The sequence below is a fragment of the Mustela nivalis genome (assembly GCF_964662115.1).
Source record: "Mustela nivalis genome assembly, contig: HAP1_SCAFFOLD_472, whole genome shotgun sequence".
Classification (NCBI taxonomy): domain Eukaryota; kingdom Metazoa; phylum Chordata; class Mammalia; order Carnivora; family Mustelidae; genus Mustela; species Mustela nivalis.
Window position 1 is genome coordinate 293,389 of NW_028136184.1, and position 27,306 is coordinate 320,694.

A 27,306-nucleotide genomic window follows, 5' to 3' on the forward strand; every position below is an offset into this window, starting at 1 on the left:
TTCTATCACACACACACACACACACACACACACACACCCCACATCTTTATCCATTCATCCATTGGTGGACATCTGGTCTCTTTCCATGTTTTGGCTGTTGTGGATATTGCTACTATAAACATTGGGTTTTGTTTTTCTCTTCGTAATCTGTCTTTCATTACAGTGGGCATCTCAGCCAAGAACCTAGAAGGGTAGAGGGAAAATTATGGTTCCTCCTCCACATTCTTTCCAAGTATCTCTCTGCTCTGATCAGGCTTTCTCATTTGCCTCTCTCATCTCTTATTATCTCTGATCTCTCTCCTTTACTGTCCCTTGTCCTCCCATGTCTTTACCGTCTCACGTTGTCTTCCACAAGGTGGTACTGTGTGGCCCGACAATCTGAGAAACCTCCAGGTCAGAGGACGTTCTGCCCAAGCATCTTGGGGAGGCCACCTCACTAAAGGGTCCAGTCTCAGTCCACTGTGTCCCATAGACAATCACAAATAGACGGGGGAATCCGTGAATCCCGTCCCCCTATATAATACATATATTTTTCCAGGGAAAGACCCATTAACATTTCTCAATTTACCAAAGGAGACCATGGAAGAAACCTACAGTAAGGTTTAACAGACTTTGATGAATTAATGAGTGACTTGGAATAAGTGACCTTACCCCAACCATGGCTCAGCTTCCTCTTCTGTAAATTAGCAGTAATGACTTTCAAATGCTACTTTTCATAGCCCCAAGCTTCTGGGTATCTGTTCAGATGAGAGGATGGTTCTGGGGCCCAGGAGTCCACATCCCCACTTCTGCTTCCTCCTCAGGGACCCTGTATCCATCTGAAGCGCATATGTGGGACTGCCAGGACAGGTTTCCATGGCACAAATGATTCTAAAACTTTACAAAAATGCTGAGGTGTTTAGTACTGATGTCTGCAATTTCCTTTGAAATACATCATAAATCTGAGATATGATAATGCAAGCACAGTACGGTGCTAATGGTAGATTCTAGGTGGTGGGTTTATGCCTGATGGTTCATTGATTTCTCTTCTCCTTTCCTGAGACTCCTGACTCAGAGAGAAATAACAAAAAGGATGCATCTGGCTTTAGGCACATTGGGGGATCCAAGTGTGGCTGGAATGCAAACAAACACAATGACTAAAGTGGTCACAAAAAAACCCAGAATTTCTACCACCAAGACCTCTTAGGGTCAAGAGACAGTGTCCAATGAGATATCCATCCCTTGAACCATTAGCTCATATCTGGACCAGGACAGACAGCTTTGTGAGTTTGTAGGACCCAACCACTGATCTTATTCTGTCTCCTGTGCTCCTCCACTTGGATAGGAAGGCTGCTTTCCATGCATGATTCCATGCTCCCTGGCTCCCACGCCACCTCCATTGGTGACAACCACATAATCATGACAATAACGTAGCAGCTAGTGTTACAACTGTGAGCGGTACCCCTGATGGGTAACAGCCATGCTAAACTCTCCAGAGACACTCAACTACTTCATCCTCTGAACAATCCATCAGCCAGATATTATTGCTTTATCAAATTCACACCATTTACTCACTGTGTGATCTGGGCAACTTAGCTAGCCCCTCTGAGCCTCAGTTTCCCCATCTGCAAAATGGGAATCATGAAGACACTGGCCTCACGGGCTGTTGGGGGATTTTCCCATACATGCAAAGGGCTTGGCCCAAAGCCTGGCTCATGGAGGTAGAAGCTGGCTTTTCAGAGAGGTTAAGTGACATGTTCAGGGACACAGAGCCAGCATTAGGACCCTGGTTTTCCTGCTCTTAAAACAAGTGCTCTCAGTTAGTGTGCTATCCTAAAAAATCAGAGCTCTCTGCCGCTGAAAGCACCAGGGGAAAATCTTTGCCTTCCCTTAATTAGATTAAAAGATCCATCATGAGCATGTAAACCAACGAGCCATAATCCATGGACGCTGTTGCATTTTAAACAGAAATTCAGAGCAAGTGGTTCAGATGGGACTGAGCAGCTGGTGGCTGCTGATGGCACACACTGTGTGGTTAAACAGCAAATCATTCCTTCCTCTTGGGAGAGTGAGGGCTGATGGGCATTTGCAGCAGGTTGGTCAGGTCTGGGCTGGAGGCTTAGTAAGAACCCCCTCCAAGCTGGTGAGCCCCTTTGTGTGTTATGTGCAAACAACATCTCTTTTTTTTCTTTTTCTTTTTATATAATTTTTTATTTTTTATAAACATATATTTTTATCCCCAGGGGTAAAGGTCTGTGAATCACCAGGTTTACATACTTCACAGCACTCACCAAAGCACATACCCTCCCCAATGTCCATAATCCCACCCCCTTCTCCCAAACCCCCTCCCCCAGCAACCCTCAGTTTGTTTTGTGAGATCAAGAGTCACTTATGGTTTGTCTCCCTCCCAATCCCATCTTACATCATTTATTCTTCTCCTACCCACTTAAGCCCCCATGTTGCATCACCACTTCCTCATATCAGGAAGATCATATGATAATTGTCTTTCTCTGCTTGACTTATTTCGCTAAGCATGATTCGCTCTAGTTCCATACATGTTGTCGCAAATGGCAAGATTTCATTTCTTTTGATGGCTGCATAGTATTCCATTGTGTATATATACCACATCTTCTTGATCCATTCATCTGTTGATGGACATCTAGGTTCTTTCCATAGTTTGGCTATTGTGGACTATGCTGCTATAAACATTCAGGTGCACGTGCCCCTTTGGATCACTACGTTTGTATCTTTAGGGTAAATACCCAATAGTGCAATTGCTGGGTCATAGGGCAATTATATTTTCAACATTTTGAGGAACCTCCATGCTGTTTTCCAGAGTGGCTGCACCAGCTTGCATTCCCACCAACAGTGTAGGCGGGTTCCCCTTTCTCCGCATCCTCGCCAGCATCTGTCATTTTCTGACTTGTTGATTTTAGCTATTCTGACTGGTGTGAGGTGATATCTCATTGTGGTTTTGATTTGTATTTCCCTGATGCCGAGTGATATGGAGCACTTTTTCATGTGTCTGTTGGCCATCTGGATGTCTTCTTTGCAGAAATGTCTGTTCATGTCCTCTGCCCATTTCTTGATTGGATTATTTGTTCTTTGGGTGTTGAGTTTGCTAAGTTCTTTATAGATTCTGGACACTAGTCCTTTATCTGATAGGTCGTTTGCAAATATCTTCTCCCATTCTGTCAGTTGTCTTTTGATTTTGTTAACTGTTTCCTTTGCTGTGCAAAAGCTTTTGATCTTGATGAAATCCCAATAGTTCATTTTTTCCCTTGCTTCCCTTGCCTTTAGCGTTGTTCCTAGGAAGATGTTGCTGCAGCTGAGGTCAAAGAGGTTGCTGCCTGTGTTCTCCTCACGGATTTTGATGGGTTCCTTTCTCACATTGAGGTCCTTCATCCATTTTGAGTCTATTTTTGTGTGTGGTGTAAGGAAATGGTCCAATTTCATTTTTCTGCATATGGCTGTCCAGTTTTCCCAGCACCATTTATTGAAGAGGCTGTCTTTTTTCCATTGGACATTCTTTCCTGCTTTGTCGAAGATTAGTTGACTGTAGAATTGAGGCTCTATTTCTGGGCTCTCTATTCTGTTCCATTGATCTATGTGTCTGTTTTTGTGCCAGTACCATGCTGTCTTGATAATGACAGCTTTGTAATTAAGAGCTTGAAGTCCGGAATTGTGATGCCACCAACGTCGGCTTTCTTTTTCAATATCCCTTTGGCTATTCGAGGTCTTTTCTGGTTCCATATAAATTTTAGCATTATTTGTTCCATTTCTTTGAAAAAGATGGATGGTACTTTGATAGGAATTGCGTTAAATGTGTAGATTGCTTTAGGTAGCATAGACATTTTCACAATATTTATTCTTCCAATCCAGGAGCATGGAGCATTTATCCATTTCTTTGTGTCTTCCTCAATTTCTTTCATGAGTACTTTATAGTTTTCTGAGTATAGATTCTGTGCCTCTTTGGTTAGGTTTATTCCTAGGTATCTTATGGTTTGGGGTGCAATTGTAAATGGGCTTGACTCCTTCATTTCTCTTTCTTCTGTCTTGCTGTTGGTGTAGAGAAATGCAATTGATTTCTGTGCATTGATTTTATATCCTGACACTTTACTGAATTCCTGTATAAGTTCTAGCAGTTTTGGAGTGGAGTCTTTTGGGTTTTCCACATTTAGTATCATATCATCTGCGAAGAGTGATAATTTGACTTCTTCTTTGCCGATGTGGATGCCTTTAATTTCCTTTTGTTGTCTGATTGCTGAGGCTAGGACCTCTAGTACTATGTTGAAGTGAGGCTGTGGGACCTGGAGCCAGACCTGGGTTCAAATCCTGTCACTGTCACCAAATAGTCACATGAACATGGGCATGTCAGTTACCATTCCTAAGCCACGCCTCATCCTCTCTCGCATGGGGGTCAGAATGGCACTGAGTTCATAGGGTTGTTGTTGTAGGATGTGCTATAAAATGATGTGCTGTGGACTGGATGTGTCCCCCACCTCCAAACTCATATGTTGAAATCCCAAACCCGATAAGATGATATTTGCAAATGGGAGCCTTAGGGAGGTAAGGAGGTCATGACAGTGGAGTCTTTGTGATGGGCTTAGAGCCCCTATGTGAACAGAGAAGAGCAGAGAGCTTGCTTCTTCTCACTCTCTCCACCATCTGAGGACACAGCAAGAAGGCAGTTGTCCCTAAAGTAGGGAGCAGGTCCTTAACAGACATTATACCTTTTTTTTTTTTTTTTAAGATTTTTATTTATTTATTTGTCAGGGATAAAGGGAGAGAGAGCGAGCGAGCACAGGCAGACAGAGAGGCAGGCAGAGGCAGAGGGAGAAGCAGGTTCCCTGCCGAGCAAGAAGCCCAATGTGGGACTCGATCCCAGGGCGCCGGGATCATGACCTGAGCCGAAGGCAGCTGCTTAACCATCTGAGCCACCCAGACGTCCCTGGAATTATTTCTTACTAGCATCTTTGTACCTCTTTTTCATGGCTACTTTTGGTGAAGTCATTTTGTACCTTTATAGACAAGCAAAGGGGAGGATTAAAAAAATAAAGCTCTGTCCTCTCACTGATCAGAGTCTCCAGGGAGAGAAATTAGGCAAATAATTCTTACTTAAATATTGTCCTTGTGCTAGCAAAGCTCAGGATGGGTCCCCGAACGATCTCTATTCCTCGGTCATCTGAAGCATTCAGCTAATGCGGGAGAGAGAAAGCAGAGTCCATTAGAAACACGTTTGTATGTTATCTACGAACTTATTTACCTTTCATCCACCCAGCTCGGCAGGCTAGGTCTCCAGGTCTAACGACAGCTGTGAAATAAACACTATTAAAAACCAAGATCACAACTGTATTTAAAACTCACAACTCACTACACCATTAAGTTACGTTCTGAAAGGCAAATGACTGTGTTTCCTTCCGCACTGGAAGAAAACCACTGACATACTCTGGCAGAGTAACTCATTGGCCTGACCAAAGTGAACAGCACCTCGGGCATGAACAGAATCATGCTGATTTGAGCCACCTCAACCCAGAGCAACCCAGAAGTTACCAGTCTTTAACATACTGAAGGAAGAACACTGGTGGCAGGAAGGTTCTAAGAGCTATAATGAAAAAATTAGTTAGACATTTTTTTCTTGCAATAGACAATATTTGCAACTTTGTAATCTAAGGGTATCAGTCCACTCTCAGAGCAAACAGATGGCATTCGCAAGTTCAGGGATTTGAAAAGAATGACATGTAGAGAGATTTGAAACGGCGGGGGGGATGGGGAAACCACAAGAGCTGTGCAACTCCTCTGCAACTGCTGGGACCCACTACCAACCCCAGGTCTTAAGAGGTGAGTGGGGGAGTGGTGCTCAGCTGGAGAAGGCTGTGGGATCTGCCCAGCAGGTGGGGATGCTGTCAGCCTGTGGTGACCCCCCAGACAGAACCAGGCACCGCTCTCCTTCTCCCGACTCCTGCCAGGGCCCCTATTGGCCAAACGTAACCGGGGGAACCAAAGGACAAGGCAGCCTGTAGTCAAGACTATTCAGCCTTCCAGGGCAAGAACGGGAGGGAGCCACATGGAGACGAACTCTGGATGGGCACGTGGAAGACAGCAAGCCACCAAGTGACCACTCACTGAGGCACCCCAGAGTGTTTGCGTGCAAGCTGGCAAAGGCAAAGAAAAATATCCAGCCCTACCACTGCCCTCTAGCTAATGCCAACTCAGGCCCAAATGTCGACTCTAGACAAAAGCCACTCGAGATATTTTGTCTGTTTCTTTCCCCACTTCCAGCACAGCAACTTACTTGTAAAGTAAGACAAATCTAAGAGAACTAAGAGACTCGAGTTCTTTGCAGAGTGAGAAGAATCCTCTTACTTACCTCCAAGACCATGGAGCCAAATTCCTTATCTTTGTACAGCTGTTTTGCACAGGCCAGGATGGTGGAGGTCTTTCCTGTCCCCGGAGGACCATAGAGAAGCAGGTGTGGCAGGCGGTCTTCACTAATAAATTTCTGAACTGAGGATTGGGAAGAAAGAGAGAGCCCATCAGTTTCCAAGAGTTGCCTTATTCACCTGGGCCCTAGAGTTGGCTCGAACGCACTTCAAGTCCACATTCAAATAAGAGGCAGACGCAACAATGAAAAATCTGAAGGGACTCAGCTCTTACAACAACATTCCATAAAGCTCAGTCAGATACTTCAACGTTATTACTCAGCAGAGACATCACCAAGAAATTTATACAGGTCCTCCAACTAGAATGACAGCAACTGACACACGGATGCTTACTGGTACTCAAAATGTCCTGATGAGAAATCAGATCGTTCAGTGTCTGTGGCCGGTATTTTTCAACCCTGAAATAGAATGTAGCATGGATTACAATACACACAAATGCCAGAACATGCTGTCACATGCAAAAGAATCCTTTCATATCCTAATGAAAAGAGAAAGGGAAATAAAATCCTTTAACTTTGAATACAGACCACTGGTTCTCAACCAGGGTCAGTTTCATCCTCCAGAAAACACTTGGTGATATCTGGAGACATTTTTGGTTGTCACATTTGGGTGGAGGGTGCTACAGGCCTCCAGTGGATAGGCACCAGGGCTGTCACTAAACATCCTACAATACACAGGACAGCCACCATGCCTGCCCCCAGCAAGGTTATAGCCCAAATGCCCACAGCACTGCTCTCATTTTACCTTTCCAGCTATCTGCCTATAAATAATCTCAACCTGGATGGGCACCTACTATTTCAAAGTAAATCAAAAACTGGACTCACTGGGGAACGTGGGTGGCTCAGTCGGTTAAGCATCTGCCTTTGGCTCAATTCCTGATCTCAGGGTCCTTGGATTTTGCCCTGCCTTGGGCTCCCTGCTCAGCAGGGAGTCTGCTTCTCCCCCTCATGCTTGCTCTCCCTTTCTCAAATAAATAAATAAAATCTTTTAAAAAGATTGACATCAGACATATACATCAGAAGATGAATGGGCAAGTAAGTGGTGGTCGATCCATACAATGGATTATTCACCCATAAAAAGAAATGAAGCAACCACACCCGCTACAACATGATGAACCCCAAAAACATGATGCTGTGAAAGCCGCCAGTCTCCAAAGGCCATACACCGATTCTATTTATATGACCAGCCACAATAGGCAAATTCAGAGACAGCAGATTGGCAGTGCAGGAAGGGGACGGTGGGGATGGACAGTAATTGCCCATAAAGTATGGAGTTTCCATCTGCGGTAAAATGAAAAATTTGGGAACTAGAGAGTGACACAGTAGCACAACATTCTCAAAGTACTTAAAGTCACGGAATTATACCCTTTACAATGTTTACAGCTGGAAACGGTATGCTATGTGTTTTTTTCCACGATAAAAACAAACTGATCTCCTTCTTAGACAAGACCAACTTGGAGCTTTCACAGACATCAGGACGGATCCCATCAGTTTCTAAAACAACACTCAGAGGCAACTATGAAAGCAGGATGGTTACAAGTGCAAGCTCTCACTTCGCCTGGGTTCAAATCCCAACCTGTTTCTAGCTCCGGACCTGAGGCAAGTCCTTTAACCTTTTGGGTTTACAACTAGAATAATAACTACCTCCCTTCTAGGGTCTTTGTAAAGATGGAACGTCTAACAGGGTCCCTGCTAATCTAATAAGAAGCCATTTAAATACAACTTAACTGGGAAGCCTTATAATCATCATGATCATTTCAGTTTAGGATTTGAGCAATAATTGCATCGAAAATCCCGGCAAGAGTAGAGAGCATTTTGGTACGGAGGCCGATGCAAAGTCAGAAGATGCGGGATCTAACCCCAGTGCTGTCACCCGCAGCGCGTAAAAGGAATGGGGGCGATGGGAGTAGGGCAGCGGGAAGACCTGGCAAACGTCCTAGAAGAACGGAGGGGGCTGAGGAGCTGGGGATGTCAAGGAGAAAATCTGGGGCTCCGTCCGGGCCAGGTCGGGGGCGGCAGGACGAGGTCCGGCGGGCGGCGGCCTGGCCGCTGGCCCACCCCGGTCACCGATCCCCTTTCCCGCGGCAGACAGGCCTCCTCCTACCAGGGCAGGTTTCTGATCTTGGCCGCCACCGGCTGCTGCTGCTCCTGCTGCGCTGAGGTCTCCATGGCGGGGTGATAAAGGTGTCCAGGTCTGCCGGGGTCGCCGCGGCCCCGGTGACCTGTACAGTCACCAGCTGTGAGCGGGCCCAGGTACCCGGGCACTCAGAGTTCGCGCGCAAAAGGAACTCTCGCGAGACGTAGCCTCCAGCTTCCGACTTCCTCCCTAGGTCCCGCCCCCTCCCCGTTGCCAAGGCGCCGGTTACTAGGTTACCGAGAGGCGCCGGGCGCCCGACTCCCTCCGGGTCAGCCCTTTCAGCCCAGCGCTGCCCTTTCGCCGGTGCGACGGGGCTTCCTGAGGCCGGGGGAAGCAAGAGAGGCCGGGTCACCCCCTGCAGCGGCCAGTCATCGTTACAAACTAAAGTCCCACGGCGAAAGCCAGTTCCAGCTACCCCCAAAGTTAACACTTAGAGTTCGAAGGAACAGAGAGCCTCCAGCGCGGAAAAACCCCGCCCAAGGGAAAACAACCCGAAATGACGGGGCCAGGTCTTGAATATAGATGCCCTAGGGAAAAAAAAGGCTCGAAATAAGCTGGGAGGTGAGTACTTCGAATGGATAAACAACTGCAAACACGCACAGCTCCGGTCTACCTCCCAGTCCGTGCCCCTCACCCAACACAATGCGGAGAGCCCAGCTCCAGGAGCAACCCCAGAGTGAAGACCAAAACCAAGCTCCCAGTTAGTTTAATAGCGTGTAACTGGAAAGGGCTAGCTACCAAGCACAGAGGACAGGATCCCTAGGATCGGAAGATAGGGGAACGAGTATTGACATTTTAGTGCCTTTTTCTGCAATGAGATGATTTTGGACCACTTTTATTTCTTTCTACTTTGCTGGTCTGTATTTCCCAGCCATGAGTATGACGAGTATGTATTGCATCTTACAGATTACATACTTTATCCAGAATAAAGCTTTTTTTTTTTTTTTTTTTAACTTGTGAGAAAGACAATAGGGAGAAAAGAGGAGGCTGGCCTGGGGTCAGAAGGGTTCTGAATCAGAAGCGGCTGCTCCCTGCACCTGATTACATCTGTGGCGGCTGCTCTAGGAGCAGAGTAGAGGGGCAGTGAGGCAAACACAGGAGGGAAGTTATACTTGAGGCTGGCCCCTGCCTGGGAATTCGGAAGCGGAAAGGGTCATCTGTGGCTTGTGGTGTGACGGTGGCCAGCTCGGACTCTGCGTGTTCAGATACTTCGTCTGCCCCTTTGCCACCAGCTTCTCTCCTCGTCCTGTAATCTCTACTCCAGAGGTACCTGCCAGGATCAAACAACCCGTGTAAAGCAGCCGGCAACCGCCTTACTCTCTCCTCCCCTTCTAGCACACTCTCCACCCACCCTGTTCTTGTTTCAAATGTTTCCTCTCAGGCAAAACCTACTCAAGAATCGGCGGCTGGTGTGACTATACCCGCGAGGGCTGATTTCATGCGTCCACGTGACTGGACTCTGGCCGCCCAGAGAGCCGGTAACATTACGCCGGGGCTGTGTCTCGGAGGGTGTTTCTGAAAGTGGTCGGTGTTGGAATCGGTGCACTGAGCAAGGAGGGCCTCACCGGTGCTGGTGGGCATCATCCAGTCCACAGAGGGCCTGAATAGAACGGAAAGGCAGAGGATGGGCGAATTGGCTCTCTTTTTGAGCTGGGGTATCCATCTTCTCATGCCCTCAGACACCAGTACTCCTTTTTCTGAGGCCTTTGGATTCAGACTGAATCACATCTCTGGCTCCTGGGTCTCCAGCTTGCAGACAGCCCATTCTGGAACTTCTTGGCCTCCATAATCATGGGAGCCATTCCTAGGATATATAAAATATAAACAGGAATATAAAAATATAAAACATATTTAAAACACAAAATATATTTTATTATACATAAATGTTATTGACATAGAAAACATATATATCAATATTACATATACAATGTAAAATATATTGTAAGTCTACATAATAAAAAATTAATGATGTATATATAGTCATTTTGCTAAGGGACCTTTGTCTTAGAAACACGGTGCCACCACCTCTTTGAGCTGGAAGATGTGACTGAGACTAGACCGAGTTCTCATAAAATTCTGTGTGCAGCTGCTACTCGGTTTGCTTGGAATGCAGAATTCTTCTGTGTGGCGTTATCTTATATATTTACAAGGTCATGTGTTGTGTGCCTCCCCAGTGGGTTGTAAGCTTCTTAGAAGGCAAAGCATTGATTTATTTGCCACTATATTCCTAGTGCCTGATGCATGGCTCAGAGGAAGCAATCAATCAATAATTGTTCCATGAAGGAATGAACAATAATAACTAATACTTCTTAGAGAGTTGCTAGGGGCCGGACACTGTCCTATGTACTTTGCTTTACATTTATTATACCCACTCAGTTGTTGCAATAAGCCTAAGCTACTATCATTAGCTCCATTTCATAGACTAAGTAACTTGCCCAAAAGTTTAGTAGGTTTTCTGACTTGGTATAATGGTCACAACTGGATCTAACCAGGACAAGAGCCCAAATTCTTAGCGAGCTCAGCTAGTGTGGTCCCTGGACTGGCAGCAGCAGCAGCCCCTGGGAACTTGTTAGAAATGTTAATTATTCTTGTCCCTACCCCAAACCCACTGAATCTGAAACTCTGGGGGTGGACCCAGCCATCTGTGCTGTAACAGGCCCTCAAGGGGATTCTGATGCACTGGCGTTTGAGAACCACCGTCCTCCACTCCCACCGCTTCTCAGTCCTGGAGCTTGCCATCTCTTTCTAAGACAGAGAATGGGTACTTACACGCATACGCCAGAAAAACAGAGGTGTCCATTTAATGTGTGTCTCTGCAGTTTTGTGTGTTTCTGGTTTTGTTATTAATTGAATTAATTAAAGGCATAGCCCTTTGGGCAAGTTACTTAATATGTCTTTGGTCCTCAGTATTGGCATTTGTGAAATGGGCAGGCCGATATTCAGCCATGAGGAATGGCATCTGTAAGTTGCCAGGGTGTACAATTTTTTTAAGGGCCATTAAAAATTTAGATTTTTATGTAAATTACCGTATGTTAAACATTGGCACCTAATTAAAAAAAAAAAAAGAACTGCTGGTAAAGCACAAATGTTGGATCATGTGAGTTTTTCTTTCTGAAATACAGATGATCAGGCAGAAGACGCAGTCATTCCTTCTGACCCTCTGCCTAGATTGTAGACCTTCTGGAGAAATAAGGATAAATAAAGCCGGTAGCTCCACGTGAATTGTGACACTGATGAACATGGGCACAAACTTTTCTTATGTAATCAGAACCAGATTTGGAAATGCTTTAATAAAACCGTAGGTCCTAGAGATGGCAGGATCAGAAGTTACAAACAAAATTACCAACGAAAAGCATTTGCTCTTAAAATTGACTTAGGGGAAGGGAGCCCTGGATTTTATTACTCTCAGCTTTGGAACAAACTTGGCTTTGGACACAGCACTTACTGCCTTAGTTTATTTTTAAGATTTGTTCTTATGAGAGAATGGGATGCGAGGCTATCTTTGGAAGATGCTGGCAGAAGAAAATCAAACTGGGTCTTTCTCCTGAGCATGTTTGTACTGGTGAAATCATGTTTAAATGAAGAGCAAGGACTTGAAGGAGGAAAAAAATCTCAAAGGGGAATTCGAAGAGTTTGTGTAGAGGAAAGGCCATTTTCTTTGGTGACCACAGCCAAATCATTGACTGATAAGGACTGTAAATTCCTCAGCTCTTTTGGGGGCACTCGCTGCCTTCAAGGACTTTGTCTTTGTCGGAAGCCCCAGAAAGCCCCTAAACCCGACAGGGTTTAGGGAAATCCATTCATTGTCCCCTAAAGTGTGTTCGTTGAATAATTAAGGAATGGTTCTTTTTTGATTCTCAAATCTGATGCTCTTTAACTTTGAGATTGAAAGGGTGATTCATATGAATTTGCTCCATGGGCTCAAAAAATTTCACATTTTTTAATTTTTCTAAATTCCATAGAATGTGGCTCAAGGTCCTCCACCGTCTCTTCCTCAAACCAAGGGAGTGTGGAAATTCATTCTGTGGGAGTTGGGTTCCTTCGGTACCCTGGGGTCAAGAAGGCAAAGAGGTTGTAGGGAAATAGGCCAGAATATTTGAGGAAGGGCTTTTAGTCTTCAGCTGTTCCTAAAGTCTGTTGGCATAGATGCTCTTTGTCATCAAGTTTGAGGCTTAGACTTCCCTGGGCCCCTCCTTTGAAATTCTGCCACCTTCTCCTTCTCACCCACTTACTAACTCAAAGCGAGGTTCCAGAACCAATAGTATCAACACTCCTTAGGAGCTTGTTAGAAATGCAGAATCTCTGGACCCACTCCAGGACTCCTCAATCAGAATTGCATTTTAACAAGGTCTCCAAGCAGCTGGTGTGCAGATTTCAGCTGAGAAGCCCCAGATACCACATAATGTATCTCTCTCCCACCACCTTGTTCCTCACCACTGTTCTGCATCACTAAGTATGGAATTCTTCAGGGAGCGGGACCACTGGCCTCTCACATAACACTCCCAACCTCCTCCCTGCTAGGGGCTTAGCATTTTGATCATTCAACCCCAAGTCCAAAAGTTCCTAGGCGTCTAAGCTCCCCTGAGCCAGGCAAACCCAATGCTCCAGGACTCTGAGGCTTAATTGCTTGGGGAAAAGGAAAAAAATAAAAATAAAAAACAACCCTTAGTTTTTGGTGATGAGTCCGCAGTGGAAAGTAAGTCCATTAATTTCTCCATCACATTATTCTGTCACACTAATAATAGGCCCTCTGGGCTGGTGAAATTTTAAAAATATTTCTTCTTCTGGAGTCTTCTCTGTTTCCCTCTAGTTTGAGCCCAGCATCATTGCCCTGGACTAGACTCTGGGACCATCTTGATTGAAAAAGAGGAAAAGGTGTTAATAAGGAGGGGATGGAAGTGTAGTTCCATTACCCTGGCTCTGTTCGGTACTGGTCCAGGCATGGACCACACTGCCTTTGGTTCTATGGGACAGAATTGCAAGGCAAAAAGCATTTGGTGTGTTACCTGTTGTACAATCTGCGTGCAAAACAAAGGGACTGTTTCTCTCCCCTCTCTCAACATAGCAGGGACCCTGGGGATGTAGCGAAGTAAGAAATAGACCTTAATATTGGCAAAAGACTGCAGATTCAATTCGAGGATGAATAGTAATAAGAAAATGCAAATTACTATCATTATTTACGTTGCATGGCAGAGTTACACAACACTTTATTATACAGTAGATGCTACAGAAAGAACTATTTATAGACATTTTTTCCTGTTCCCCCAACCCCCCTAAACTCACTCTTTCAAAGCATCTGGCCCAAGTTCAATGGCAATGTGTTTTAAAAAATATACTTATTTTAAATAAATGCAATACTGAAAAGTAAAGACAATAGTACTGAAAATTGAAGAGCCAAGGCTATCCCAAGTCAACATGAAGAATTTTTAAACTCAAAGATATTTTAAGTGTTTCAAAGAGATAGATGTTCAAAATATACTTTTTTTTTTAAAAGATTTTATTTATTTATTTGACAGACAGAGATCACAAGTAGGCAGAGAGGCAGGCAGAGAGAGAGAGAGAGAGAGAGAGAGGGAAGCAGGCTTCCTGTGGAGCAGGGAGCCCGATGCGGGGCTCGATCCCAGGACCCTGAAATCATGACCCGAGCCGAAGGCAGCAGCCCAAACCACTGAGCCACCCAGGCGCCCCTCAAAATATACTTTTAATGAATCTTTCAACTTAAGAGAAATTGTTTGTTGTTTTTTTTTTTAAAGGACACACCTTAGAATTCAGTCTTATTCCAATCTGAAGATGTCCAATCTTGGCAGATGTGCAGGAAATTAAATTATCTGGCATGTTCATCAGTATGAAGATTGGACAATTGTGTCTTGAAAAAGTCTTAAAATTTAAAGATTGTTCAAAGTACAGATTTTTAAAAAAATAACGAAAGCAAATTTCCTTCTTAAAGGATTATCTAAAGTTTCCTGAATCTCATGGGAGTAAATTATTTTGTACCCTCTGCTTTAATTTTTTTCTTAAAATTTTAAGGGATATTGGACAAAAACAACATATTCAGTATGTCCTATTTTGGCAAATGTCAACCAGAACTGGCTTGTTAAACATGGGTTATCTTCAGTTTGTGCCAATTAATTAACTTAAGATGTTTTCTTAATGCTAAATTCAAATAAGTTCTTGGTTTTGATATAGCTTCTAATTTTCTTCTGTTGTTCAGGTGATTTGAAATTATAATTGAGAATAAATTTTGCAAAATTAACACATAAAAAGGCATCACTGGAAACGTTTTCCATTGCATAATTCCAAATGCCATGGAAATAGTTGGCGTATTTGGATAGTCATGGAACTTAATTCCATACGTACATATTTCAAAATTATCCATCTGCTTAACACCAGGAAGGGTTTCAATGGTAAGATCTTGGTGTACCCGATTGTGGAGAACTTGGTGTGATAAAATTTGCAAAATCAAAATCGTGTTATTTCTTTAAAAAACAATTAGTGGGATTAGAAAGTTGGTCCAAGCCTGCAATATGGTGTTTTGAGAACAAGAAAACAACAGCATTTATTCATGTCTCCCTGTACCCCACCAATGTGACCGCCAGGGAGAAGACATGCACCGAGGCAGTGAACTAAAGATCCCCCCCAGATCTTAAGGACTAGGTGACTTTAGCTTAAGCTTTACTGTTTTAACCAAGCAAGACCTTCTTACTTGAAATTGTAAGTGCAGATAAAGAATAGTGACATTCAAGCTCTGCCCTAAGCTTATTTATATTGGGAAAATACCTTGACGTCTTTAGTCTCAACTACAATAAACTGTCTCAATACTGATACTAAGCTATAGTTGATAAACTTCTCCTTTGATTTGTTTTGACTTTCTAATCAGAATGGGTGCCAGTTATTTATAAATGCATTAATAAAGTAACCATGGTAGATTGTCTGCAAAGATGGTTGCTGCCCATTTCTCCCATCCCTAGGGGGTGCATGCATCTTCCCCTCCCAAGAGCTGGAGTCTTTTTCCTCACTCCTTGGAGGCTGTTCTTTGACTTGCTTTTACCAAAAGAACTTGGCGGCAATGCTGTTCCAGAACTTTCGAGCTGAGGCCTGGAAGTTTACACGTTAGCTAGAGGGAATACCATCTGCCATGACTAGAAGTCCAGGCTTTTCTGTTGGAGAAAGGGGACTCCAGGAACTCAGGTGACAGCAGAGGGCCCCAGAGACATAAAAGAGTCCAGCCAACACCACAAGGAAGGAGGCCCAGCTGTCCTATGCAGTCCTCAATTGTTCAAGCCATTTCAACGGAAACCCTACGAGTGAGGCCATCTTGGAACCTCCAGTCCCACACGAAGCCACCTCAGCTAACACCATGTGAAACACAGGTGAACTGTCCCTTTGAGCCCTGCCCTACTTCCTGCAGATTCACGAGCAAATAACATGATTGTTATATTAATCCATTACATTTAGCTGTGGTCTGTTAGGTCTGTTACGCGGTAGCAATAGGGACCATCACAGCAACAATTTTCTCAAGTTTTTAAAATTGGGATTTACCAACTCTAAAAACATTTTAGAGGTTGAAAGGAAGAGACAAGTAGAATATTCATTAACCAAAGCTGTCATAACTAAGGGAGTTTTTTAAAAGTCCTTTTGAAAAAGTTTTGTGGTTATGCTTATAAACTATCCTAGTTGCTGATATTTCTGTCACAGAGAGTGATTTATTTATAAGTCAGCTAATGTGTAACCTTGACTAGAACAATGACAAAAGTAGTTTCTTCAATACTCATCTCATTTTTACTTGGTTGTTATGTAAATGAGAAATTCCAAGGAAGCTATGAGTAAGGAGGAACAGCCTTACAAACCAGACCCTCTGTGAAGCACTCCAGGGCTGCAAATATTATCTGTATAAAGTACACTTGATGTACTTGCATATCAGTAGAAATACTTGTGTCGCATGTATTCCTAGACCTAAGGCCAAAGGAAATTTATCTAGGCCTAGACCATGTTTTAAGCAAGTTAGAATTTTTATTCAAATTAGAAATATGTCTTGCAGTACTAGTACTGAATTTTAAAAAACTTGGCCACCTCATGTTACCAAATTTGCCAGCGTTTTGACAATGGTATGTATGGAAACATTGCTAGCAGTTTTGTCGACCTCAGGATTTTTTTTTTTATCTGCAAAATTAGGATAGTGTTTTGTTTTTTTTTTTAAGAAAAGAACATTTAAATTAGCAGGTGACATATGGATCAGATACTAGCTATATTTGGTGTCTGTTCACTAGAAAATTACATAAAAGGATAGTTAGGAAAGGAGGTGAAAAAGAACCAGTAATAGGAGCCAAATACTAAGGGGAGAAAAGTCTAGTTTATACATGAGACATTATTAGCATAAGGCATTTTGTTCTGTAATGTAACTGTTGTAAAAGTAGGGAGAGAATAAGAGAAGAGTGGTAAATATACAGAAAATAGCAGGAGAACAACGTGACTTTAAAAAAATAAAAAACAGACTCAAGCTCACAGATGGAGGGCAAGGTCTATAAACTAGTCTACTGGGTTTCTATTTTTGGGCATTATTTTGGACTAGATAATGTAAAAACTTTCCCCGGTTAATAGTCGTCTAGATAATGCTGGGTAAAATATAACACCACCAGAAAACAGGAATAATCTCAAGGAGTCAGAAAAACAGATGGTGAAAACTAAACTGGTAGGGTTTATCTGCATGGAGCAGGGGAGGGGTTTCAGTTGTAAAAGTCCCAAAGGACAGGGGACAGAACTTTGGGGGAAGGGCACTGTGGCCTCCACTCAACGACCCTCAAAGAGCTATACCCTTAAGGGAAAGGGTGGAAGGACTAGAAAAAGTCATCCAGCCAACACAGGGAGATAGCAAGAAAGCCTATTTCTTTTACTCTGGACCTTGAGTGGGAAAGAAACGCCCCCTTAGAATTGTTCACAGTAGGACTCTACTCATGTAAGGTTTAGGGTTCAAATTTACTTTGGGAAACCCTTAAGCCAAGAAATGAGCTAAGCAAACTCTTAAATGCAAACCTTCAGTCTAGATGTCCTGGATTCCCACAAATAAAGATCTCTGTGTTCGAAATTACAAAACACACAAGGAAACAATCCACCATGAGCAAGAGTCAACAGAAACAACAAACCACAAGATCAGATCCCAAATGCTTCAGATAACTGGTTTCTTAAAGACCCATTTAAAAGAAACTGGTTCACAATGATTAAAGCCACAAATGAATAAACACAAGAAAAGAACAATCCTTAAAATAGATGAAGTGCTTTTGAAAAAGAAACTAGGATGTCTTCATCTTGGTGATTTTTTCTCTTTATCATTATCAGTGGAACCAAATATTCAACATGAGACTGCACCTACGCATTGTATATTAACCAGAAGCAGTAAAATTTCCCCATGAGTCATTCATTATCACTCGTTTAGCAAACATTTATCAACACCTGCAATGTGCCACCAACTGTGTGATGCCTGAAATGGGGGTGTGTTGGGGGGGGGTTGTTCAGCAGGTGAAGCAGACAGACCTTCCAGTGGGGCAGAGATAATTGCAGGCAAAACAGACTTGCAGTTAAATTCTAGCATAACGTATGTACCCAGGATGAAGGAAAGAAAAGAAAGATGCAGGCTGAGAAGGGCCTAAGAAAACCTTAAGGAAGTGAGGCTTCAGCAGAGACTCAAAGAGTGATTAGAATTTATCCTGATGGAGGAAGGAGAGAATGCTGTCCAGAAAGGGAAGAGAAATATTGGAAGGCCTGGATTCAAGGCAGGCTGGTGCAGTTCAGAACCTGCAAGAAGACCACTATGGCAGAGTACAGAAAGCCAGTGGGAGGTCCGGTTTGTATGTGTAGGACCACCATGGGAGGCTGAATAGCTCTAGGGGCCAGATTCTGAAAATCCTTGTCTGTTAGGCCAACCAGAGCAGATCTGAGTTTATCCTTCAGGCAATGGGGAAATTTTGGAGAGAAGAGACCAGAAAATTTAGGCTTTGGAAAGACTATTCTGGGGATGGAGTGCCAGATAGTTTAGTACAAGGTAGACTTGTCACTCCTCAAGGTTGTTGTAACCAAAACAAAAGGAAGTTCTTATCCTGTAAGTTTTGGGGGAAAACACTTGAAACTAGTTTTGATGAGTGTCAGTAAGGGAACAAAACATTTAGTAGGAAGCCAGTTTGGAAATGCACCCTACTGTGCATTCCTAAGTGGAAAGACAAGCATAAGAATATATATAGAACATGCTTCCATTTTTAAAAAATGGAAACAAAACCTAAAATCACCCCTACATATGTGTGTGTGCACAGTAAATATATATTAATATGGAAAAAAGCCCCAAAGAGCTTCCAGCCTCCTCTTCTTGTTCTTCAGATTCCTGTTGTAGATAATTGTCCAGAAACAATAATAATGATGCTTCCTGTTTTCAAATTCATTGCTGATGGTCCAAAGGGATGGAACAGGAGGGAAATAAAAAATTACTCTAAGGTCAAAATCATGACTCCCTCACTGGAAAGTGAGCTCCCTGGAAATGAGCCACATGTTTTATTCATCTTTGAATTTCTCCAGTGCCTGGCACATAAATGCCCAATAAAAGTTTATTGGATGTGAGAATAAGAATATGGGAATTGGAGAATACCCTAATGGTTGTGTGGAAACTGGAAAGATTAAATTTTGGAGAATTCAATCTAACAAGTATTTATTTGAGCCTTTGTCGTGTGCCACCCTGAGCTGGCATGTAGGGTGAGGGGAGGTGGTTGTGTTGAGCAGCTTAAAGACCTAATCTTAGCAACAAGCAAAGGAGGGTTAGAAAGATATGGTCTAAGGGTACCAGCTTTGGAGTCAGGCAGACCAGGGTTTAAATCAGGATTCTTCCATTTACTAGTGGTTTGACCAAAAGCAAATAGCTTAACCTCGATGGGCCTCCACTTCCTCATCTGCAAAATAAAGATTATAATGATAGTACCTACTTCAGAACTGTGGAGAGAAATAAGTGAGATATTCACATCAAGCACTTAGCATAGTACTTGAGTCAGAGGAATCTCTGGATTTACATGAGATATTATTGTAGACAAATGTAGGGATCAAACTAGGGTATCTGGTTGGTGCTACTTTTAACCAGCTACTCTAGAATGTCTCTTTGGTAATTTTGGTAGTCAGAATGATGTCCCCAAAGATATCCATACCCTAATCCCTGGAACCTGTGAATATGGTACCTCACAGAGCAAAAGGGACTTTGCAGATGGGATTAAGTTAAGGATCTTGAGACGGGAGATTATCCTAGATTATCCTAGTGGTCTCTGTGTCATCACAAGAGTCTTTATAAGGGAAAGAGGGAGGCAGGGGAATAGTGAAAGTGTGACAGTGGAAGCAGAGGTTGGAGTAATGTGTTGCTGGCTGGGGGTCATGAGCCAGGAATCGTGAACAGTCTTTTGAGGAGGGGAAAGGCAAAGCAGTGGGTTCTCCTCTGGATCCAACACCTTGACTTTAGCCCAACGAGATGATTTTGGACTCCTGACCTCCAGAATTGTAAGATCATAAATTTGTTGTTGCTTTGAGTCACAGTGTTTATGCTAATTTATTATAGCAGCTATAGGAGACTCAGACAGTAATGATGGACAAAGAGATGGGCTGCCCAGACCCTATTCAAGCAAAGACTTGCTGTCCCATTGCTGGGAGTACAGTCAAGAGATGGGCTCTGCTCCCAGCTCCTTGGGCTTCAAGCCACAGCTGTGGAGAGTTGTTCATCCAAGGTCACGTCCTTTCTGGGACAGTTCATACTGAGTGACTAAGGGAAGCAAGAGTGGGATGGGGCTACAGGAACTTGTTACTTTGGTCCAACTCCCACCAACCCCGACAGGCAATCATCACTGTAGAGTGTCCCGTGGTTTTGGCGGGGGCGTTATCGGGTGCATGTCACAGTTGGGCCTTTCTCTCTGCCCAGCTCTGCTTTGTTTAGAAAAAAACCAGTTCTCCCTCCAGTGTGTCTCACTGACTCTCGCAGGACTACCGCACTCACGACACATCTGACACCAGAGATGTGGGGGTTTTCCCCGCGCCAAGCAATTCTGCAACACCAGCTGGGTGTCCTACAATTCAACTCTGTTCTGACACTATCTGCGGATAGCATCAGATCCCACAAGTTCAGGGCTCGGTCCCACAAGACTATCTCCTCAACTCCCACTTCAGATGCCTGCTGCAAGTCTAGCTCATCAGCTGTACTTCTCACTGATTAGCTATAAATCAGAGTTCCCACAATCCCCTTCTCAGGTTCAATTAATTTGCTGGAACATCTCACAAAACTCAGGGAAACAGCTACTTATATTTACCAGCTTGTGAGAGGACACGATAAAGGATACAGAAGACAAGTCAGCTGAAGAGGTACATAAGGTGGGGTCTGGAAGTGTCCTGAGTTCCTGAGTGTAGGACCTTCTGTCCTCAGGAAGTTGGGGTATGCCACTCTCCCAGTGTGTCGATGTGTTCTCCAGCCTGGAAGCTCTCCAGACCTCAGAGTATTGGGATTTTATGGAAGCTTCCTCATGCATGACCAATTATTAACTCCCATTTCCAGCCCCTCTGCCCTCTCTAGAGAATAGGGGGTGGGGCTGAAAATTCCAAGCTTCTAATCCTGGCTTGGTCTTTCCAGTGACCAGCACCAATCCAGGAGCCCATCCAGGAGGCCAGAGTCACCTCATTAGATCAAAAAATGCTCCAAGAGCTCATCATTTAGGAAATAACAAGGGTTTCAGGAGCCCCATGTCAGGAACTGAGCGAGAGACTTGCATGTATATGTTCTATTATCTCACAAGCTTCCTTCTGCTGCTGCTTCTTTTTAAGATTTTATTTATTTATTTGACAGAGATCACAAGCAGACAGAGAGGCAGGCAGAGAGAGAGAGGAAGGGAAGCAGGCTCCCTGCTGAGCAGAGAGCCCAACGCAGGGCTCCATCCCAGGACCCTGGCACCATGACCCGAGCTGAAGGCAGATGCCTAACCCACTGAGCCACCCAGGCGCCCCTTCCTCCTGCTTCTTTTCACAGATGTTGAATGCTAACTCTTGTTCTTCAAACTCTGTTTCCGTATTCTTCCAGAAAAATCCACCTGTAGCAGAAACCCATCTGAGAGTGAAGGACAGTGCCTTTGAGATTACAGACCACTATTTAACTGTCTGGATTTTGTTTTGTTTTGTTTTTTTAACTCTTAAATTTCTTTAAAAATAGAGACTACTAGGGGCACCTAGGTGACTCGGTTGTTTAAGCATTCAGACTCTCAGTTTTGGCTCAGGTTGTGGCCTCACGGGTTGTGGGATTGGGCCCTGTGTCAGGCTCTGTGCTCAGCAGGGAGTCTGCTTGAAGATTCTCTCCCTCTGCTTCTTACCCACCCCCTTGTACCTCTCTTTCTCTCTCAAATAAATAAATAAATCTTAAAAATAAAAATATAAGTAAACAAATAAAAATACAGAATACTGGTATTTTATCCATAATCCTTTCACAAATGCATTTCACTACGCTTCTATCCCTTTCTTAAAAATAAACTAAAATAGAAATAAAAGCAAAAATCTGATTTAGAGCAGGGACCACATATCCTGCATATTTTTTAAAGCTTTGTTTATAATGTTTTTTGTTCATAATGTTTTTTAAACCTTTGTCTATAAACAGGAAAACCAAGTCTAATTGTGTTTGTAATTTTATGTGCATAGGAAGCAATTTCCCTTGTTTAGGTGTTAGCCAAGTTAAGCTGAGGAGTATAGCCCTCACAGGAGAGTATAAAGGTGGTCTTCTCTCCTCAGACAAAGAGAAAAGAGAGTACAAAATTCATCCTTTGGAGACCTCACCTCTGTTCATATGCATGAATATTTTATAGTATAGTATTTTATAAATAAGCCATTGTGGAATTTCCAATTAAAACCAGCATATTGGGAGGCACCTTTATTTCCTTTTCCTCCCCAAATCTGGCTAAAACACAATAAAGGGATGAGAATGTACTAACTCACCAGGATAAATAAAATGAGGGGAGACAATAGTGGATAAGAGATTTCAACAAATATTGGGAGACAAAAGGTTGTTGGAGGGATTTCCAGTTAAATACGAAAGGCTAAATACTTTGCCTTTTCCAAAAACTTTACTAAGACAATATTAAACCTGGCTGGCTCTGTCCATAGAGTATGTAGCTCTTGATCTTGGAGTCATGCCCCCCACTGAACATAGAGTCTGACAAAAAAATGTTGGGCCTCTCAGTTGGCTCCATCAGTAGAGCACACAACTCTTGATTTTGAGTTCAATCCCCATGTTGGGTATAGAGATTACTTTAAAAAAATCTTTTAAAAAATTAAGGAATAAAAAAATATGTGTTAGTTATAGATGTGCCATACCTGAGGGGAGAGCAGTCACCAGCTTTCCAATCTAGAATTCTATATCTAACCAAACTATCACTGGGGATTAACATCAGAAAAAAAAATTTTCAAATAATACACTATATGTTAATAAAAATAGCTTAAAAAAATAAACAGAAAGGTCTTCTGTTTCAAAAAAAATATTTTCAGGCATTCAGGGACTTAAAAAAACTACCTTCCATTTGCCCTCTTTCAATAAGCTTTTGGAAATGTACTCTAACAAAATGAGAGTAAAATAAGAAAGAGTGAGACAAGACTTGAAGGAAGAGGAGATTCACAATGGGCAATAGGCAAAGGAAATTCAGAGGACAATGGCAAAAAGATGATTCAAAATGACAGCTGTGCAGTAGGCCCTAGAGAACAACTTGTCTTGATTGGAGCAAGAAAACAGACTCTGAGAGGAGATCCCCAGGAAAAACATGAAACTGATTCTTAGAATGTAGGAAATATTGTTGACAGGCCTATAGCAGAGATGTTGGAGCCCTTGAAAAATTATATATATATATATATGTATAAAACAATACTTGGAGAAATTAAAAACCAAGTCAATTATAAACTCTAGGAAAAAAACAAAGGGTTTTATAAGAAAGGAAACATAGTCACAGTTCATCTACTTGGTTTGGTAGAAAACAAAATTTATCTGGTCATAATATAAACATTTCTACTCCCAAATGGCTGTATAATGATGTTGGAGAGATCCGAGGAGGGTAAGTAAGGAGTGGTGTTAATGTACAAGAAATGAATCAATAGGCGTTCTAAAACTGATACATCAAGAAATTGTAGTATTAGTTTTCTATCTAGAAGGACAGTAATAAGTACCAGGGGAAAAACTATATGGTTTGAGGGTGGTTGCCTCTGGGGAAGAGGACATGAAAGCTGAGATAGAGGAGGGTAAGATACAGGGGTCCTTTAAACCATGTGCTTTTCAACTCTATTCTTTAGAATAAATCATTAAATAATTTGAAGATGGTAGTATATACTGTATTTGATTATAATAATGAGTAAATGATATATTGAAATTTAAAACAATTAAAAAATTAAAATTTGCTTTTTTGCACTTTTAGGAATAGAATCATCTCATGAAACTGAAGACTTGACAAAGTGTTCTCAGCCTAGTGGTAAAGCACACAGACTTTGGAGTCTCAAACCGCTTTTTAGCTTCAACACTGCTATGTGTTATGTGATCTTGGATAAATTATTTAACTTCTTGAACCTTGATTTTTCTTGACAATACAGAGGGGATATCAATAATACCTATGTCATAAGAATGATTTCATAATTAAATTTAATTAAATTAAATGAGATAAAAATAACAAAAATAACAACTAAGGAACCTATGTACTTTGTATATATTATCTTTTTTTTTTCTTTAAAGATGTTATTTATTTATTTGACAGAGAGAGAGAGATCACAAGTAGGCAGAGAGGCAGGCAGAGAAAGAGAGGGAAAGCAGGCTCCCTGCCAAGTCAAGAGCCTGACTTGGGGCTGAATCCCAGGACGCTGAGATCATGACCTGAGCCGAAGGCAGAGGCTTTAACCCACTGAGCCACCCAGATGCCCCTGTACATATTATCTTATTATCTTATTGAATCTTATTGAATATCTACATATTACTTATTGAATCTTCATAACCTGTCTATTTTATGAAGAGATTTGTATCATAATACCTAATTATTTAATTACTAATTACTCAATAAACATTAGCAGTTTTCTGTTAGTATTTTGATGGGAATGAAGACTAATAAGAGAAACAATGAAAAAACTCGGGAACATTCTGGTTATTCTGAGACTAGATTGGTGATATCCCCTGTCCCCCTATTACACATAGTCTTGAACCTGAAATAAACAGAAAAAAGTCGCCATGGCATCAAAGTTCTATTCAAAAGTGACAATTGTTGGCTTAGGTCTACATTCTTTTTTTTTTTTTTTAATTGTAAGGATGCCTGGCTGACTTAGTCAATCCCAGGAACCTGGCATCATAGCCTGAGCCAAAGGCAGACGCTTAACCAACTGAGCCACCCAGGTCCCCCTGTTGCATAGATTTTTCGAAATAGAATTGCTAGGTCAAAGAGTAAATGCCCTGCAAAAGAGTTGTACCCACTTATACTACCACTCATTAGAGTATGAAAGTGCTTATCTGCTATTCTCTCTTTGTTCTTAGATAATACTGCTCTCTTTAATATTTGTGATGCCGATGGACCAGAAATACCTCAATGTGTGAATTTGTATTTTTCTTTTAATTTATTTATTTGAGAGAGGGAGAGAGAGAGCGAGTGAGCCTGAGTGGCGGTGGCGGGGTTGGCAAAGGGAGAGGGAGAAGCAGACTTGATCCTAGGACCTGAGATCCTGACCTGAGCTGCGTGCAGCTGCTGAACTGACCAAGCCTCCCGGGCATCTCGGTATTTTTCTGATGACTGTTAGAGTATCTTTTTGCACTTTGATTGGCTACCCGTGTAATTTTGCTGTGTTTTAATCCGTTCTCTACTGGGGGACATTTAGCTTGGTTATCAGCCCACTGCACATGTGGAATGCCCGAACAAAGAGGTGACTATGGGAAGGTGTTAGAAATGCATCCAGTGACAATAAAACGACTGCAGAGACGTTCAAAATGATAGCCTTGAGTCATCAAGTTTCACTGTATTTAGGAAATAGAAGAGCGTTCTTCAAAGAGTTCTATCAAAAATGGTTAAAAATATGAAGTCTTGGTAATTTCTGAAAGCTACCATTTATTGAACAGCAACCATGCGTCATCCTCTGCGTTAAGGCTTTTCAAACACCATTTGATTTCATCTTGGTGTGAGCAAGTATCATGTCATTTTATGTTGTAGAAAGGACAGTTTCTGGAGACTAGCCCAAGGTCACAAACCACAGGCAGTGGGTCGGTGGATCCGAATCCAAATCTGTGACACCCTCACCCTTTGAGAGGGCCTTCTGAGGGAGGTCCTGGAGACTCACGGACTGCGCATACCATGCTTACTGGTGTCTCAAGTAGCCTGGGTCATTGTGTTTGTTTTTGTTCTTACTCTTTTTTTTTTTAAGATTTTATTTATTTGTTTGACAGACAGAGATCACAAGTAGGCAGAGAGGCAGGCAGAGAGAGAGGTGGGGGAGCAGGCTCCCCACTAAGCAGAGAGCCCGATGCGGGGCTCGATCCCAGGACCCTGAGATCATGACCTGAGTCGAAGGCAGAGGCTTTAACCCACTGAGCCACCCAGTGGCTCCCTGTTCTTACTCTTGCAAATCCAGAGTCAGTAGACTTCAGGAGAAGGCTTTATTGGAGTTCTGTACCAAGTGCGCCATGACTCACGAGGAAATGACTTTAGGTGGTGCTTAGACACAACGTTCAATGGCACTGAATCACCCGGTGAGGAAGTTACTCTCCTTTGAGTCCCTCTCAATCATGTCATCAAGGAGAAAGTCTGTAAGCGGAGCTTCTAGTTCTGGAACACCTCTCTGGTGCTTGCTGATTTCTTCCTATTTAACAAATACTGCAGCAGATTTCAGAGCTCCAGCCAGTAACAGTGTCTAGGTAGAATTTAATAACATTATTTTAAAAAATGATATTTACTCTTGCGGTTATCATCTAGTTATGGCAAGATGTCTGTTTCTCATTTGCAGTAATGAAATAAATTTCCCCTTTAAAATGAATTTGCTTTCGTAAAAATAGTGAGTCACGTAAGAGAAAATTGTAGGCATACGCTGTTACCAGTTGTCAAATAACTGGGCAAAATTGTGAAAAAACGTAACGTTTGAATGGCGTTTCAGAGACACTGCTTTCCTAGATTCATGAGAGCAGGCTCTAGGCTCCACGGGTATCTCTGTTTGTTGATTCTAATAATACTTTCCTGACTTGAGGGTACATTATATCACATGAGATGTTTGTTAAGAATTCAGATAGCCAGGCCTTGAACCCCAAAGAGCCTCTGTAGGTCTGAGACAGGACCTGGGCTTTGTAATTTTGATTAAGCAATCCAAGTGGTTCTGATGCGAACTAGTCAGCACATGGCACTTGCAGAAATTCTGAATTGGATCTTTCCGTTTTAACCCAATATCAGAAAAAAAAAAAAAGTTTATTTGTTTGTTTTGGGGGGGCAGAGGGAGAAAGAGAGTCTTGAAGCAGACTCCCCACTGAGCACAGAACCCCATGAAGGGCGCAATCTCAGGACCCTGAGGTCATGACGTGGGTGGAAACCAAGACACCCCATTTAACACACTGAGCCACCCAGGAGCCCAAACTATAGATTTTTTGGAAACAGATGAGGAAGAATGCCACATGCCTCTAAGTCTGGCAGGACACTGTGTGCTTCTGCCTTTGTGGGACTCCAGTGGGTTTGGTTTCCCGGGCAGAAGCAGTCACATCTAATTT

At 42.7% G+C, this 27,306-nt stretch overlaps 1 protein-coding gene and 1 long non-coding RNA gene across 3 annotated transcripts; one reads left to right on the forward strand and one right to left on the reverse strand.

Annotated features, from left to right (window-relative positions):
* Positions 1-4,964: 4,964 nt before the first annotated feature.
* LOC309857179 (replication factor C subunit 5-like) lies at positions 4,965-8,626 on the reverse strand. Of its 2 annotated transcripts, none has more exons than XM_082750000.1 (4): positions 8,526-8,626; positions 6,756-6,820; positions 6,350-6,486; positions 4,965-5,177 (listed from the first exon to the last, which is right to left on the reverse strand). In XM_082750000.1, the coding sequence occupies exons 1-4, from the start codon at positions 8,588-8,590 to the stop codon at positions 5,094-5,096; spliced, it is 351 nt and encodes a 116-aa protein (XP_082606126.1). In that variant the 5' UTR covers positions 8,591-8,626; the 3' UTR covers positions 4,965-5,093. The 2 variants fall into 2 exon arrangements, 1 of the variants encoding a protein (XP_082606126.1); XR_014307507.1 differs by having other exon boundaries at positions 4,969-5,177; positions 8,346-8,626.
* Positions 8,627-8,778: 152 nt separating this feature from the next.
* LOC309857183 lies at positions 8,779-24,152 on the forward strand. Its single transcript, XR_014307516.1, has 3 exons — positions 8,779-9,119; positions 9,940-10,036; positions 24,005-24,152. It is a non-coding gene; the product is annotated as an uncharacterized lncRNA (long non-coding RNA).
* Positions 24,153-27,306: the final 3,154 nt, after the last annotated feature.